This window comes from Cebus imitator, unplaced genomic scaffold, assembly GCF_001604975.1.
Source record: "Cebus imitator isolate Cc_AM_T3 unplaced genomic scaffold, Cebus_imitator-1.0 Scaffold143, whole genome shotgun sequence".
Lineage (NCBI taxonomy): Eukaryota > Metazoa > Chordata > Mammalia > Primates > Cebidae > Cebus > Cebus imitator.
This window is the reverse complement of record NW_016107458.1, coordinates 3,834,241-3,851,079: the sequence shown is the minus strand read 5'-3', so window position 1 is coordinate 3,851,079 and position 16,839 is coordinate 3,834,241. Positions and strand designations below refer to the sequence as shown.

Sequence of the window (16,839 nt, the reverse complement as noted above, 5' to 3'; positions counted from 1 at the left end):
TTTTAAGCATGAGGCAATATTTAGGTCACCACTCCTTTTTCTCTCTGCCTGCTGCTCTGTATGTATAATATGGATGTGTGTGTGTGTATAAAACCACTGAAATATTCTGAGGATAAGGAGCAGAAGCAAGAACAAAAACTGTTTAATGCATTTATAACTGCTCTTGAATAACAGTAATCCTATTCTTTCAGAATCACATTTTTATTCACTGGAAATATCTGCTCACACAGATTAAAAACTGAAAGACACCCATGTCCTTACATCACACATCTTGCAGGTACCATAGAGCTTTGCAGCCCACAAAGTGATCCACATACATCATCCCAGCTGCTACATAATTTACAAGTTAGAATAATTCCAACATTGGCACTAAGTGTACCAAATATCAGGCCATTTGCAATGAAAATGGGAATGAAATGTCCTATTATGGCTCAAGTTGGTTTTTTTGGTTTGTTTTGTTTTTTTGAGACAGAGTCTCATTCTGTCACCCAGACTGGAGTGCAGTGGCACAATCTTGGCTCACAGCAATCTCTGACTCCCTCGTTCAAGAGATTCTCCTGCCTCAGTCTCCCGAGTAGCTGGGATTACAGGCACCCACCACCGCACTCGGCTGATTTTTGTATTTTTAGTAAAGATGGGGTTTCACCATGTTGGCTAGGCTTGTCTTGAACTCCTGACCTCAGGTCGTCAACCTCAGCCTCCCAAAGTGCTGAGATTACGGGCATGAGCCACTGCACCCAGCCTTCAAATTGTTAATTTGTAAAAGATTTATAGCTTATTTCTAGAAATGAATTTATAGCATCTAGAAAATATCCTTGTATTTTTTTTCTCCCCCCATATATTTTTTTCTTTCTCAAGCATTCCATGCTGGAGCTTTCATTCAGGGGTAGCTGATGTTACTGTAAAAGCCCAATGCAGTTCTTGGTTTTCCAAGGACCTGTAGTTGCCATGGGCACAAGAGGCTGCTGAGGCTGGCAGCTGTGCCATCCCCGCCCCTGATAAGCCAGCTGGCTCTGGCAAATGCTGTCACTATTTTCGACAGGATCAAAGGCATGAAACAGATCCCTGCTTTTAAATTCTGCCCTCAACCCTGCCAGACCCTGGAGGCCCCTGCTGTGAAAGCTAGGCTGGTCTTGAGGCAGCATGGCACATTCTCGAGAGCAGGCATTTTGGGGACTGGGATGTCAGGAATGCAGGAATATCAGGATGACACGTCTCATGGCTACTGGAGTTAGATCAGGGAAGATTCATAGGCATACTTGCTCTTATTCGCCAGATGGTGTAACTCCTCCCCAAGAGGCACAAGTGTCTCTACTACTCTCAATCCACAGAATGCACTTGGCCTCACCCCCTCACCCAACTGAAGGGACCATTAAGATGAGAGGCAAGGTGGCTGTTCAAAGACCTTTGACTGCACCCCTCTCCTCCTCACTCCCAGTGCCCTCTCCAGCATCCTGAGCTCTAGGAGGCTGGCCTTAGGCAGAATTATGGGAATATGGAGGTTTGCTTCTCTTCCCACCAAGTGATGGCTCCACATTGAAGGACTTTACAAAGACCTTCCCCCTGACCCCTCCACAGCAGCACCCCCCAATCCTGGCCGAGATTGTGTGCCTTCTATCTGGGACTTACTTCTCTTTACATCCCTAGCATCTGACACAGGGCCTATACATTTGCAGAATTAAGAACAAACAAACAAACTAGCTCCCTAAATGCAAATGAAACTCACAGTGAGACATATTTCACACCCATTAGGACAGGTACTATCAAAATAAACACATAAAATAAGCTTTGGCAAGGATGCAGAGAAATTTGAACCCTGTATACTACTGGTGGGAATATAAAATGGTAGAGCTCTATGGGAAACAGTAGAGTAGTTCCTCAAAAAAATTAAAAATAGAACTACCATATGATTCAGCAATTATACCCTTAGGTATATGCCTCAAAGACTTGAAAGCAGGGTTTTTAAGATACATGTGTAGATCCATGTTCATGGCAGCATCATTCACAATGGCAGAAATGTGGCAGCAACACAGGTGCCCATCAACAGATAAATAGATAAGCAAAATATGGCCTATACATAAAATTCAGTCTTGAAGGAAATTTTGACACAGGCTACAACATGAATGAATCTTGAGGACATTATGCTAAGTGGAATAAGCTCATTACAAAAAGACAAATACTGTATGATTCCACTTATATAAGGTACCTAGAGTGGTCAAATTCATAGAGACAGGAAGTAGAACAGTGGTTGCCAGGAGTCGGGGAAATGAAAAGTTATTTAATGGGGATAGAGTTTCAGTTTTACAAGATGAAAAGAGTTCTGAGATGGAAGTGGTGATGGCTGCACACCAGTGTGAACGTCCTTAATGTCGCTGTACTGTACACTTAAACACGGTTAAGATGGTAAATTTGTTATGTGTATTTTATAAGTAAAATAATTCTTAAGGAATCTTCCCAGTTGAAATTTACTCTTTATATGCCCTCTTTTCTCTTGACTCTGCACTTCCTAACAGAAACAATAATGGGTTTTAACCCCTAATAGTTATTGAATGGTAGGATTTCACATACTGTGTCAGGTAGAAAGAGAGAGAGAGAGAGTGTGTGTGTGTGTGTGTGTGTGTGTGTGTGTGTGTGAGTGTTTCTAAACAATCAGGCCCTATTATACCTGGCAAAAGAATAGCAAGATAATAAATAGGGAGAAATCACTGCTTCAAAAAAAAAAAAAAAAAGTAGAGAGACTATCAAAGACGGGTCTGAGAAGCAGCTGCTTTCATCGGCCTCACCAGTTCCTAGATAACTCACAGTGCCCTGCCTGGTCATAAATGCCAGTCTAGCCCTCAGCACTGTGGCCAGCCAGCACTGCCCTGACATGAAAGGGATTTATCTGACATCCCTTTGCCCTTGTACCTTGTATAAATGCAATGAATTGCATGCTTTCTCCTCTAGCTACTGCGCTGTATAAAACTGCTGAATGTTGTAAAGCTGAAATAAAGTCCAAATTCCAGTGTGGCAAGTACATCTACAACTAAATACCTGCCTGGCGGAGGGTTTCCAGGACTGGGTCTACGGCCGCTACCCCAAAAAATACTTGAAAAAAAAAAGGTTCTGGTGTCTCTGAAATAACCTTTTTGGCTGAGGCCTCCATCATCTTTCTCCTAATTTGAGTTGCTCCAAACCCAGGCTCACTTCTTCTCCCCATGATGGGAGGGAATGCCCCACTCCAGATGCCTTAGCTTTCCCCAGGACCTAGAGGACACAGTTCAGCGTGAACCTCCACTCCATCCCAGCCTGCCTCTCCACATTCCCCTCCCTTCACACCCTCAGCCACTCAGCACTTCTATTTCTGGATCTTCCCACCTTCGCTCTTCATTTGCCATATTCCTTTTGCCTGGAATGGCTCTTCCTTGATTTCATTATCTGGTGGATTTCTCCACATCTCTCAAGATCAACCTCAGAGGTCACTCCCTTTTATGAAGGCTCCATGGATTACCCCCTAGAAGCTTTCCCTCAGAGCATACACTGGGTTTGGTGCTTTTCTACCACAGTGGACTACAACTTCTCTGAAGGCAGGAATGCTGCCCATTCCCAAGTGCCTGCTCCAGACCCTTAATACCAGCCGAGTCTTGAGGACAGGATTTACAAATGACACCCTATAGTGTGATGTTCCATCCTGGGTACTGAACACTGCTGTGGCCCATTCTGAGTCCCTGCTAACCACCTCCGCTCTGACTCACTGCTGCTTACTCACACGGTACCCACTCTGTACTCTTGTATTATTTATGGACAAGTATGTCTCCCTCACTCACTTATAAACTCCACAGGGAGCAGGAACCACGTCTTACTCACTTCCAGAGCCTCCACATTTGCTAGCTTAAGACTTTGCAATACCATAAAAGCTAGATTTATTAAATAGACAAATCCTCATGACAGTCGTAGGCATGACTTGGAGGAGGCGGGAGTAGGCTGGGAGTTTTATAGAGCAGAGAACTTCAGGCAAGCTGAATGTAGATTTCTACCCCTGCTGGAGGAGGAAAATTTTTTGAGTCTTTTTGGGCGGTTCTCTAAGAGGTGGAGCTTTGGTTGGAAATGGGAAACTAGCCAGGAGGAGGAGAAGGAGGACGAGACCCAAGACAAGGGGAAAGCACACCCAACTAAAGGTGAGGTGGTGGCTTGCTATGATAACAAAAGGCATCATGCGTCTTTAACCGTCTCAAAACTCAATGGCTTGAATAGTGACAATAACAATCATAAGCATAAAAAGATGGAAAAAGTATTCAAAATGTCAGCAGCGATGTTGTAAAATCACAAGCTTTTATATTATTGTGGGGTTCCCCTTCCCCATTTCTAATACTCAACTGTCATTCTCTCTGGAAACAATGCATACATGGACATTTTTTTAAATACAGAAATTCTGTTTTAAAAGTCGCAACATACTTTACCTCTAGAGTCCCAGTCAATGTGTGTAATATAGCTAGAAGCACCTTTACAGATGCCAACCCTTTTGCTTGTAAGTACGTTGTAAATATCCACAAAGTTATCATGGGATGCCACGGCAAGGTATTTTCCTGTATCTATAAAGAAAAATGTGGGGTTAACAATAAAGCATTTTATATAGGAATTTACTTTCAGGAACTTAGTATTTTAAAAGTGGGGAAACAGTCAAAGAAACATTTAAAGTAGTCCATTCTTGTAATTTTTTATCCCAAGACTGTGCTATTTTAAAAAGTATCTGCTGTTGTCTTCACCTTTTGAAAACTTAATATCAGAGATCATTTCTTTTCTGTGATGGAAAGAGACCATGTCTTCAACAGTGTCAGCATTTACAACCAGGAAACTCCCATCATTCAAGCCAACTGCTAAGGCTTTCCCATCAGGGGAAAAGGCACAGCATCTTCCACCTACAAAAGAATCCGCAAAGAACACTTATTAGCCAAAACTTCACTGTCAAGCAAACCACATGATGAGGTGAAGAAATCTGATGATGTGCATCATGCATGGACACATGACTGCTTTAAATCAACACTACAGTTGTGAGGACTAAAACTTCACAATTTAAGACATCTCTTGGCTGGGTGCAGTGGCTCATGCCTGTAATCCCAACATTTGGGCAGATCTCTTGAGCCCAGAAGTTCAACACCAGCCTGGGCAACATTTCCTAGGTTAAAAATTAGTTGAAAAGTTATTTTTTGTGGAGGTAAAAGCCCACCTCTACAAAAAATACAGAAAAAAAGCTGGGTGCAGTGGCTCATGCCTGTAATCCCAGCACCTTGGGAGGCAGAGTCAGGTGGGTTCCTTGAGCTCTGGAGTTTAAGACCAGTCTGGGCATCATAGCAAAACCCCATCTCTACAAAAAATACAAAAACTATCCAGGCATAGTGGCACATGCCTGTGGTCCCAACTATTCAGGAGCCGAGGTGGAAGGATCGCTTGAGCTTGGGAGGCAGAGGATGAGTGAGTAGTGATCGTCACGTCACAGCACTCCAACCTGGATAACAGAGGGAGACCCTGCCTCAAGAAAATAAAATTAAACGTATCTTCTCCCCAGATCTAAGGACAATGATCATAATATCAAAAATACATTTTCAACTTCTATGACGTTTATTCATTCATTTATGAGTAAATACCTGGGGTTTTCAAAAGATAAGTACGGTAAATGGAGAAAAGGAGTACAGGGTTAATATAACCGGTATCTTTACTGCCAAGAAAAGAGGTAATATTTAAGAATAGGAGTTCTAAAGTAAAATTTCCATAAACCATTTTATAAAATATTACACCTTACATAAAACTTGCTTTAGAGGACCTCGTTCTTTTAGTTCCTCCAATTCTCTGATCCATGGATTGTAATACTTAACTCTAGAGGTGAAAGATCCTGCCTCTTCTGTCATGGGAAGAATGGAATCTGAACATTCTCTCAAGGAGTATCTGGAAAACTAATTGGCACTAGGGTGATGGTGCTGCATGAGCCATGTTTTCTACTGCTTTGTAGGGTCACAAAGACACTGCTGAATCAGGAGCATGGACTTTGCAAAGGTATGTCTGAAAGGAAACCTATTTAAGAACATGCCTACCCTCTGCCACCATTTTTATTGTCAAAAGTTGAAAGCACAGCCCCAGGGATAGGACAGCCAGGTAGCCTTGTGCCAGCGCATTTAATACCGAGCATCTCTACCAGCTTCTCTGTTTGTGGTATGCCGAAAGCTACATTCTATCCAAAACTTTAAATTTACTCATCTAAATTCCATATTTATTCATCCATTCACTTAGTATGAGCCTGGTGTTCCAGTACTTAGACAATAAAACTACAACCTACCCTTGAAGAATGTCATCAAGATGAGATTAATCTATCATACAGACCAAGACACATTTGAGAGTGAAAGGAAAACTATTAATAATAATACCAGAACAACAGGGGTAAACTGGGTTGAATAGTTATCCTGTCTAAGATAGGTCAATAGTTGTTCTTTTCAACTAATTTTTAACCTAGGGAATAAAGTCCGTTGATCGACATTCAAGTCCTCCATAGTGGGGACCTGGCCTATCATTCCCCCAATACAAACTAGTGGCCAAAATGATTCCCACTTGTAGTGATTAAGACCATGGGCTTTGGACTTAGATTTGGGAAATCCTGCCTCCACCATTTACCAATTCCAAGGGGTCCAGTATAAAGAGAGGCAGCATGGCAGAGGGAGAGAGAGTCAAGAAGTGGCCACAGCTGTGTTCTCAGAGTCACACTGCATGGGTTTCAATTTGGTTCCATTACCTACTAACTGTGCAAACTGATTAAGCTCCCTGTGCCTCGGTTTTCTGACCTGTAAGTGGTAATAATAACAGTCTTACTCATGGGGTTCCTACAAAGACCACATGGGAAGAGCTGGCATAGTTGCTGGCTCAGCCATAGTGGCCACCATCACTATTGTTACTACTGTTTAGACACTTTGATTCATTACCCTAGAATGCAATCCTCATGACTCATGCCTGCTTATAAAATTACTCAGTACAAGTACTTTAGGGACAGACCCCAACCTCTTCCTTCCCTCTTAAGAACTTTTACAGATCCTTCAAATCTCAGCTCTCATCACCTCCCCCGATGAAGCAGTTCCAGGCAGTAGATCTCCTCTGAGCCTCCAGGGTACTTATGCCAAATATCTTCTGTTTGTCCTTCCACATCCCCTTTTTGCCCTTGTGCACCCTGCTCTGTGCCTGAAGCTGGCCTGCATGGACAGCGTCAATGGGCTCCCTTGTCCTGTTTCTGGTTTAGTTGGGCCACGGGGGAGCATGGGTGGGAGACTAGAGAGATGGAGGAAGGATAGGGAGGCTGGGCCACTTATTCCCCTGGCTGCCTCCCGCAGGGTCACTGCATGCTGGCAGAGTCCCTTGGCTAACGGTCGTGGCTCCTCTCAGCCTGCCCTCTCACATGCTCTCACATTCCAGGTTGCAGCAATTGTCCCCTCCTCCTGCCTCTCCATGCCCAGGGCTAGTGAGAAAGGCCGCTGTGACTAGCTGCATAGTGCTGCACTGTCTTGGTCATTTCCTCACACCTTCCCCATCCCTTTATAAATAGTCTCATTTTAAAGACTCCTCGAATTACCCAGTTTGAATGGGACAGAATCCTGTTGCTGGGACCTGTTTGAGCCCTGTCCATCTCTCACACTAGAAATGGGACCATTCATCATGGGATCCTGGTGCCTGCCACACAGAAGCCACTTAATAAATGTTTGCTGGATTTGTACCTCAGTATACCTCTTAGTTCTAGTGCATATAGGTGTTCAGTACATATTTCCTCACTTCTTAAGTATTATTTTTCTATATAATTGACGTTTGTTTTCAAGTAATAAAGTAAGTTCTGGAGACCATCAGTCACAAAATAAATAGCATTCTTTAGAAACTGATGCATTTCAACTGACTGCCACAGCTCTCGATGAGAAGAGGAAGGACATATTGCCCCCAGGTGGCAAGTGTCTGTGCAGTGCAAGGAAAATGAAGTGAAAAATGGAGCTGGATTAGGCCAGCCTTCTGGAAGAATTCTACATGTGCTTAGTTATGACTGTAGCAACCAATATAAAATTCCCATTGCCCAACATATTTTGGGGCATGTAACAGGTGCCCTCGGTAAATATTAATTAAATGAGTGAATAAAGCTGACACATTCTGTTACTTGTAAATACTCTGACAGATGTGGAAGGTGATGTTATGTACCTTTTTTGAGTTTCCGTACTGCCAGCATACGGTGCTGGGCGGACAGTTCCCAGATGCGGAGTGTTTTATCATCACTCACTGTTGCACAGATGGGCAGGAGAGGGTGAGCTGCCAACCCCCACACTTCTCCTTCCATGTGCCCCTGTGGGAGAGGAGAAGGGGCAACATGAACTCCACTGATGCTGTTTGCCTAGCCCTTCTCTAGTCTGGGGCTGCATGTTCCGTCCAAGAGTAGCCCTAACAGGTACAAACTGGAATAAACACACTTTGAGCTTCCTTAAACCAAAATTATCACCCAAAATAATTCTTTCATTTGAACTTGAATCTATAGCTGGACCTACATGATGGTGAATCAGTCAATTGCAAAGCAAAACACGAACTCATTGCTTATTGGTTTTGTTTATAGGATGCCAAACATCTTTCCATTTGGAAGCATCGAGGTAAATGGTGAAATGCCTCCTTTTTATCCTGCTGTTTGATACTAAATAAACATAGTATATATGTACCCTCCTAGCAAAGCAGCTTAATCACAAAGACACAAACCACTCCCTTCAATTAAATCATATTCTAAAACATGCAGGTACCACCCATTCGTACCGGTGGAATGGAACAGCAAATCCTCATTGTTTATGCAATTTTAGTCCTTTGAATATGCAGCATTTGGCAGAGCAGAACTCATGCAAGCGAAATTTTCATTTCAAGTGTTCTTGGCATTGCTCAGGTTCTGCAAGTGTTCACAAATTGGTCTGTTCATGTGCCAACAATGAACATCAAAAACTGAAAGGTGCTTAATAAGCACTGGACCAATTCCATATACCTTTATCTTAACACAAACACACTTGGCTGGCTTAGAATAGTAGCTAGGATAAAGCAATATTTTTTTTAAATGAACACTTAACAGCGAGAAAATGAAATAGATTCCCGTAATTTTTTCACTCAATAATGCAGTGTAAAGATTAGTGCTACAGGGCAATAAAACAGACTAGATTAACTGTTCACTGAATTTTTGCTTTTTAATGGCTAATTATAAAAAGGCTTTGCTTTGCTTAGTAAAGCAAAAGGAAGCCCACACACAAGCATCTGAAAGGTGTTTGTGGCTGGAATGCTTTGGGGAACAGGTGGCTTTCCAAAGAGAAAGTGGATGATTCCAATTTAACTGAGAAGCTATTTGAGCAAGACAGTAATTTGGCAGAAGATGTGAAGTTCCAAATACAGCTGACATTCAAATATGAGAAAATGAGGGGCTGAAGGGTACAGACATTGTTTTTGAATTTGTTGGATTTGGAATTCATTGGATGTAGAAAACCCCACATCCCCAGTTTTCTAGTTTTCTTCTCTTCAGAAGCCTCCCAGCCCCAGAGTCACAGTCAGGGGACAGATCAGAGGACAACCCCACATCCTCCCAGACCGATTCTGCTTGAAGCTCTTCGACAGACTGAGCCCCTTTATGCATTTTAGTTAACAGGATTGTGGGACTCAGAGATCCTTTTAAACCACTGCCTTATAGTGATATGAAAATTATATTTCCTTTATCTGTTTATTTTAATTCCCGTGTAACACAGGAATGGACAGTAAGCGAGCCATGCTTGAAGGATCTGGAAAGGCACAAGGAATGGGCTTAGGATCCTCCTTTGCTAAGCATAAACAGCTGCACAGCTGCGAGTTGACTGCTTCAAAGCACACATGATGGGCAGTGTCCTAACCCATCACCTGCCATTCTCCCCTCCCCCAACCTTATTTTCTCTTTAAAAATAAGCAGTCTATTCCGACTGTGATTGGATTGCCTTGCCACCAAAACTGGCAAAGTGGTTCTGCAATCTCCTCCCAGCAGGACAGTCCATCGGCTCACTCACACTGCCTCTACAGTTCCTTCACTTTCCCTTGGTGTCTTCCGTCTCTCAGAATAGGGGTGTGAGGCAGTCCTGGGTGAGCAGGAAGCCCTTATTCCACCTCACATACACCTAACACAGAACAGACCTGGGCAGAAGTCCAACAAACATTGATGAAACTGAAATACTGAGGTCCACCAAAGAGGAAGTAGCAAATAAGAGAGCAGAGAGAAAAAAAAAAGATGCTGAGAAAAATAGGGAGAGAATGGTACCCATTTAGGTGGCACAGATGGTAACCAACATCTGGTCTGAAGCTTCCACCAGCTCAACCAGCCACCCTATAGCTTAGGGGCTTTTCTGCAGTGTCCATGCTAAGAGATGTGGGAACAGCCTGGTAAGGTGAAAAAGAAAGGGCTCTGGCAAACCTTGGTTGGAATCCCAGCTCTGCAGTTCTTAGCATGTGACTGTGAGTAATTTCCTGGGCTTTGGGTCCCTCAGCTATAAAACAATTTAACAGCACAAATCTATTGTGGAGATGAGACGAAATTTTGTTCAGCAGTATTGCCTGACACACAGTAGGTGCTCAATATATGGTAGCTGTCATTATTTTTCTTATTAGAGCAACAGAAACAAATAGAGGAAGAATAGAATGTAGAAAATTAAGAAGTGAAAAGCCTTTATCAAGCATAAAGCATATTTAAACCAAACTACCTCAAGCGTAACACAATACATGATAAAAAGAGAAAACAAAGTTTAGACCTTACGGTATTATTTACATCATATTAGAGCATAAATCTTCCAAAATATCTAGCAATATATTTACATCATATTAGAACATAAATCTTTCAAAATATTTAGCAATATAGCATACACAGAAACAATTCACATTCTCAAACATTTGGAGATTAAAAGTACATAAATACTTTTCAGTAAAATTAAATAAAAAATTATGGCCAGAAAAAAAAAAAGATTTAGTTTGGAAGAAAACAACAAAAGCAAGAACAGCTGGAGAACAAAGGCATCATGCCTCAAGGATGCATCTCCAGCCTAGTTCTCCAGCCTGGCTGCCAGGCACGACCAGCTGCAGAGCTTTTGAGGTTTGCTTTGAACACAGATTTTTTTCTTTTTAAAACAGATTTATTCAAGATATCCAGGGTGGGACTTGGGCACATGTGTTTTCAAGCCTTGCAGCATTCTGAGCGACAGTGTAAAGGCACATTTGTTTCCAGCATACAGCAAATCAGAGGGACCCTCTCAGTGAGATTTTGAGATTCACTCCTAATACAGCAAGCCTGCAAGCATCACTCAGAGATCAGGGGAAGGAGGGGAAGCTCCTGCACTGGAATCAGGAAGTTCTGAATGTTCTTATTATCAGTGCATTTTCTTTTCCCTCCAACTTCTGAACACGCAACCTTCACCCCCACCACGCCTCTTCCACCTAGAAATAGTCTTATCCATCACCAAACTGGGCAGGACTACCTATGCACTTCCACACCCTACCACATCCCCACCCCTGAGGTGAGATTTTATCATTTCTTTGCTCCTAAAGGGTTCTGTTACATTTATTTTAGTTCGATTTTACCTAAATATGGCTTTTGAGTGGAGACAGAGATTAAGGAGGATGCAGTGTGTTTATGTGGATCAAGACTGAGACTAGAGTAAGGCCCACATTCCAAAGGGGCATTGGTGCATTTGGTGAGTGGGGAGCAGGTAACTTGTTCGTTTTGTGGATGGATAGATTGACAGGACTTACACCTAAGGCCCCTCCTCCACACCTGGACCCAGTTTAGATGATGAGATTCTGGACTCTGAATCCCGTAACGGGATAAAGCTATTGAGGATCTTTAGGGTGGAGGTAAAGATGGTGTATGTGGTAGGGACAGGAGTAACTGGTGGCCAGAGGGTGGCCAGTGATGGTGACCCTCATGTTCCTCCTGGTTTTCACAATCTTGCATAATCACCTCCCTTTGAGCGTGGTATGACCTGTGGCTTGTTTCTAACCAACAGAATATGGCAAAGGAGATGGAATGTTCATAATTGCACATATGTGATGACATGATTACGTAACCTAAGATTGTAGTGTCTATTTTCTTCCCTCTGTTTTTGGCTTTGAGAAAGCAGCAATGTTGGGAAACCCTATGTGGCAAGGAAATGTGGGCAGCCTCTAGGAGCTGAGAGTAGCCTCTGGCCAACAGCCAGCAAGAAAAAAAAAAAAAAGGCCTTAGTCTTATACACTTTCAAGGAAGTAAATTCTGCCAGCAGTCTGAGTGAGCTTGGAGGAATCTTCCCCCATATAGCCTCAGATGAGACCATAATCCTGGGCTTTACTGCAACCTTATAAAACACTAAACAGAGGAGCCAGTCAAGCTGTGCTCAGATTCTGGATCCACAGACACTGTGAGATAATGAACATGCGTTATTTTAAGCTGCTAAGTTCGTGGCAATTTGTTACACAATAGGTAAGTATTTCAACACTTGCACAACCCTAAGGGTGAGTGACTCCTTAGGTTTTGCACCCTAAGCATCAACTTTGCCTCTTTGTAATCCCAGTGCTGATGTGAAGCACAGTTTAGGATATGTACAAACAGTACCTGAACAAGCAGAGTCATTGGGCCACTCTTATCAATTTCCAGAATCTCTCCATTTTTTGTTCCCACCAGGATATGTCCATGTCCCAAAGTGATGGCACGAATTGAAGGGTTATCTTCCAAAAGCAAGCCTAGAGATGGGGATGGTATATTTCATAAAATAACAAAAACAGCTGCTTATTGGTATAAATTCAATTGTTATAGGTCCAAAGAACTAGGTACTAGGCAGTCAGCCTTGGCATTTCTACCAGGGGAAGAGAGTTCTGAACATGGAAGGGAGAGAGAATTGATTTGCTAATAGTTTTCTAAAAACTTTAGTACTATCTCCTTCATCCCTCTGAACACAAAGATCTCTATTACATTTTTGGGAGTGGCACCTTTTGAGCTAGTTGACAACGCTGATCTTTTAATGGCATATGTCTTCAAGCATCTTTCAAACATATCGTCCCAGAGCTCCACAATGCCGTCCTTTCCACCTGTTACAAAGCCCTGTGAAAGCACACATGGGAGGTGTTATAGACACATCACAATGACCAATTACCCACTGGGCCCCAGGGGGATTCCCCCGTGGGTAAGGGAGCTTTGTGTATGGTATCTTCCACATGTTTCCATATGAGATGGAAAACCCTGGTGGTAACAATCTTCAAATAATATTTTCTGGAAGCATCTCTCCCACGCTTCCCTAGCAGGATCAAGCACATTCTCATCATGTATCCATTGCACTCTCTTCAGAACACTGGTTGGCAGTTGGCCCACTGATCAAGGACGGCTGTGTCTGTGCCCAGTCTCCCAACCAGAATGTGGTTCCTACAGAATGGAACCAGCCTCGAAACCTAGAAGAGTTTCTAGTATCTCACATACTCTGACCAAATGGATTGAAATTAGCATCACAGTTTAAAATTATTGTTAAACATTTAAAAATAAAGTCATCTCTAGAAGAAAACATTATTATTTATTATGAGTAACTCAGGTACTTTGTCTAATGAAACCATTCTACTATTTCATTCAACAGACATGATTCCATAATTAAAATCCAGATTAATTTTTACAAAAACTTGGAAAGCAAAAATCTTAACATATTGTACTTTTTTTTACTGAATACTGATCTTTATTCCTGTTCTAAGCTTATGAATTTTTGGCTTTGCTAGTTTTCCTTTCTGGTAATTTATTATACGTACCAACAACTATTCTTAGAGTTTTTTTTTTTTTTTTTTTTTTAAAAAAAAAAGCTGAGTAATTCATTGCTTCCTCAGCAACTTTTAATTTAATGCATTTTTATGAAGTTTACAAAGAAATAATATTTTGAAGTTTGTAACAATATCTTTATTCTTATATCGAATTTATACCCAGGAAAATTCAATCCCCAAACTAAATTTAAATGCAGTGTATTACATTGTGATATTTTTGTCTTTTTCCATGATTTGGCAGTCTTATTTACCAAACAACAAGAGCTTAAACAAGTTATACCATATTCACTTCTGGGGCTACAGAAATTCTTTACCCTTCTTTAATCTTTTCTAATACTTGCAGTTTAACCAAAAACATATTTGCCGGTAAAAAACAGCTTAGCCACTAAAATAACCATTATCGTTGCACATCTAACAAGAACTACTTTTGCGATAGAACCAACACATTTGCCCAACGACAGGAAAATGAAAAATGAGGCTTGGGTTAGGAGTAGTAAGTGGCTTAAACTGGAGGTCAGAGGGCATAGGTGAGGTGGTACCATCGGCAAACTGGAAGTAACTGAAAAGAAGCAGGTATTTGTCGGCAAGTTGATTGAATAACGTATTTTAAAACACTGAAGGTGCTGCAGTTTAAATGTTAGTCCCCTCAAAAACTCATGTTGAAATTTAATTGCCAGTGTAACAGTATTTAGATGTGGGAGGTTTCAGAGGTGACTAGACAATAGGAGTCTGCCCTCATAAGCAGATTAATGCTGTTATTGTAAGAGTGGGTTCATTATAAAAGGGTGAATGTGGCTCCTTCCACTCTTATTGGGCCTTCAGCCATGGGGTAACACAGCAAGAAGGACCTTCCCTGTTGCAGCCCCTCAGTCTTGGACTTCCCAGCCTCCAGAACTGAAAGCCAATAAACTGCTGTTCATTATAAAGCATTATAAAGCACCTATTCTCCAAAATTCTGTTACAGCTGCAGAAACAGACTAAGACAGAAGGTAAGTGTAACCTTTGTAAAGGAACACTGCAAGGCAAGCAGACAGACCAGGGCAGTGATGACAAGCTTGAGTGAACAGTCTTCACTCTGACATTCTTGTTAAAGCTGAGCCTTTCCACACAGGAGCAAGCTGGTTAGGGATGTAAATTTCTGTCATAGCAAATGGATGTCTGGAACAATAATGTCTGCTTGGTACTTCCCGGTCTCTGCCCATTGTGTTACCAAGGAGGAAGACAATGCTGAAATATTTATCAGGACTATTCTACTGCTGAGTGTCCACATTTATCCCGGCACTTCTTAAGGGACTCTTTTATGAGTGAGAGCCAGGAAGAGCATGTGTGGAAAAAGTGGAGAGAAGCTGCATATAAACAACTATAAATGAAATTATAAAAGTATCTTTGCTTTCCTCCCTATTGTCTCTTGACTGAGTTTCATGACAACTATTTCCTAATTCAGACACGCCTGTTTTAGGTACAGGCATCCTCTCGGTGGGCCTTAAGACTACCTTACAATTTTAGAAGGCTGATGAGGAAAATGAATGCTGAAAAGCAGGCCATACCTTATCCAACGCATACATAGCAAACACAGGCCCATCATGAGCTTTCACTGTCTTCAGTAGCAGAATGTCTTTCCAAATGAAAATATCTCCAGTAGCTGCTCCTGAGAACACTAAATCTTCCATTCGCCCATAAGAAACACACATCATTGTTTCCAATTTTCCAACACTTCCAAAAGTTCCTCTTTTAGAAGTGAAGCCCCCACCTAGAGTGGACCAAGAATAGTTATTTCTTTAAAACATCTGACACTTCCTATGGCCATGTAGAATGACTACTTCCATGAGAAACCTGGTGTGTCTTCATTGTGTTTATACATAAAGATGTCTAAAAGTGGCAGAGAACATCACAAACAAAAATATTGTAAGAGTATTTCTCATTCATTCATTTTTTTTTTTTTTTTTTTTTGAGACACAGTCTCACACCGTCACCTGGGCTGGAGTGCAGTGGCGTGATCTCTGCTCACTGCAACCTCGGCCTCCCAGATTCAAGTAGTTCTCCTGTCTCATTCATTAACTCAGTGTTTATTGAATCCCTACATGTGGTAGGCACTGCACTCACTGCTAGAATATGAAGATGAAAAGAGGGCTCCTGTATTCAACGAACTCATAGTCTAGCTAGAGAGAGGGCTCAATATGCATCTCAGTCCAAGACATGCATCTAACCGAGGCTCAGCACAAGTTCTGTGTCAGCCAAGAGAAAGCATGACTAAGTACCTGGAGGAGCAAGTAAAGTCTTCATGAATGCTGACCAAAAACGACAGAATGGTGCTGACTGTAAATATAAGCATGTCATATGTGCTCTGCTTATTTATCACAGCAAATTTGGGGTGAGAAAAATGTATTATTGTGTAGGAAAAGGTAGTACATGGGACAAGCCATTAGATTTGTCCCTTACACATTCACATGTCCCCACACTCCCTGTCACTGAGAAACTCAGCTTTATTCAAAACAACCATGCACAGGCTGGCTCTCCAGGCATATTGGGTGGCATTACCCTCTTTTAAAAGCAAAATGCACTGGAACAAAACCTTATTCACATTTTGTGCATAAGAAGATTGGGCTTGGTACCAAAGCTGATACGAAGAATTCAGATTCAATTGTATTAAGTCTGGCTTATTAGTGTGAAGAATAAGATATCCTCTATGTTTCCTCATGCTTATTTACTCATCAATGTTATCAACATTAAATCCACCAATATTTACTGGACCACCTATTGTGGGCAGACTCAGGGTTTAATTCAGGTCTAAATTCAGTAATAAAGGAATCCTCCAAATAGATAAAATTTTATTCACTCAACCAAAATGATTATTTCCTGTGCAGTAGTCTAACATAATTACTGCTTTCGGAACAGATGACTAAATATGAAAATGATTATTTTTGCAGCAGAACATTTTCCAAAGCTTTCTAGGTATTGATGAATATGCATAGCGTCACATAGTGTTCTAAGCTTCAAAGCATTCTAAGTGAATTTGGGAGAGAATTTTTTTGTTAGGCA

The 16,839-nt window shown here is 41.7% G+C and overlaps 1 protein-coding gene across 7 annotated transcripts in view; it reads right to left on the bottom strand.

Annotated features, from left to right (window-relative positions):
* The window catches only part of EML6 (EMAP like 6), a 253,399-nt gene that overhangs the window by 56,346 nt on the left and 180,214 nt on the right, over positions 1–16,839 (bottom strand). For all 7 annotated transcript variants that reach the window (XR_005202459.1, XR_005202460.1, XM_017542366.2 and 4 more), the window contains exons 19-24: positions 15,348–15,550; positions 12,991–13,102; positions 12,617–12,744; positions 8,197–8,338; positions 4,746–4,898; positions 4,440–4,571 (exon numbers count right to left, since the gene is read on the bottom strand). Coding sequence is in view for 5 of the 7 variants with exons in the window: in XM_017542366.2 (XP_017397855.1) it covers positions 4,440–4,571; positions 4,746–4,898; positions 8,197–8,338; positions 12,617–12,744; positions 12,991–13,102; positions 15,348–15,550 (870 nt within the window). In the remaining 2 variants the exon portion in view is untranslated. The remainder of the gene's footprint in view (positions 1–4,439; positions 4,572–4,745; positions 4,899–8,196; positions 8,339–12,616; positions 12,745–12,990; positions 13,103–15,347; positions 15,551–16,839) is intronic.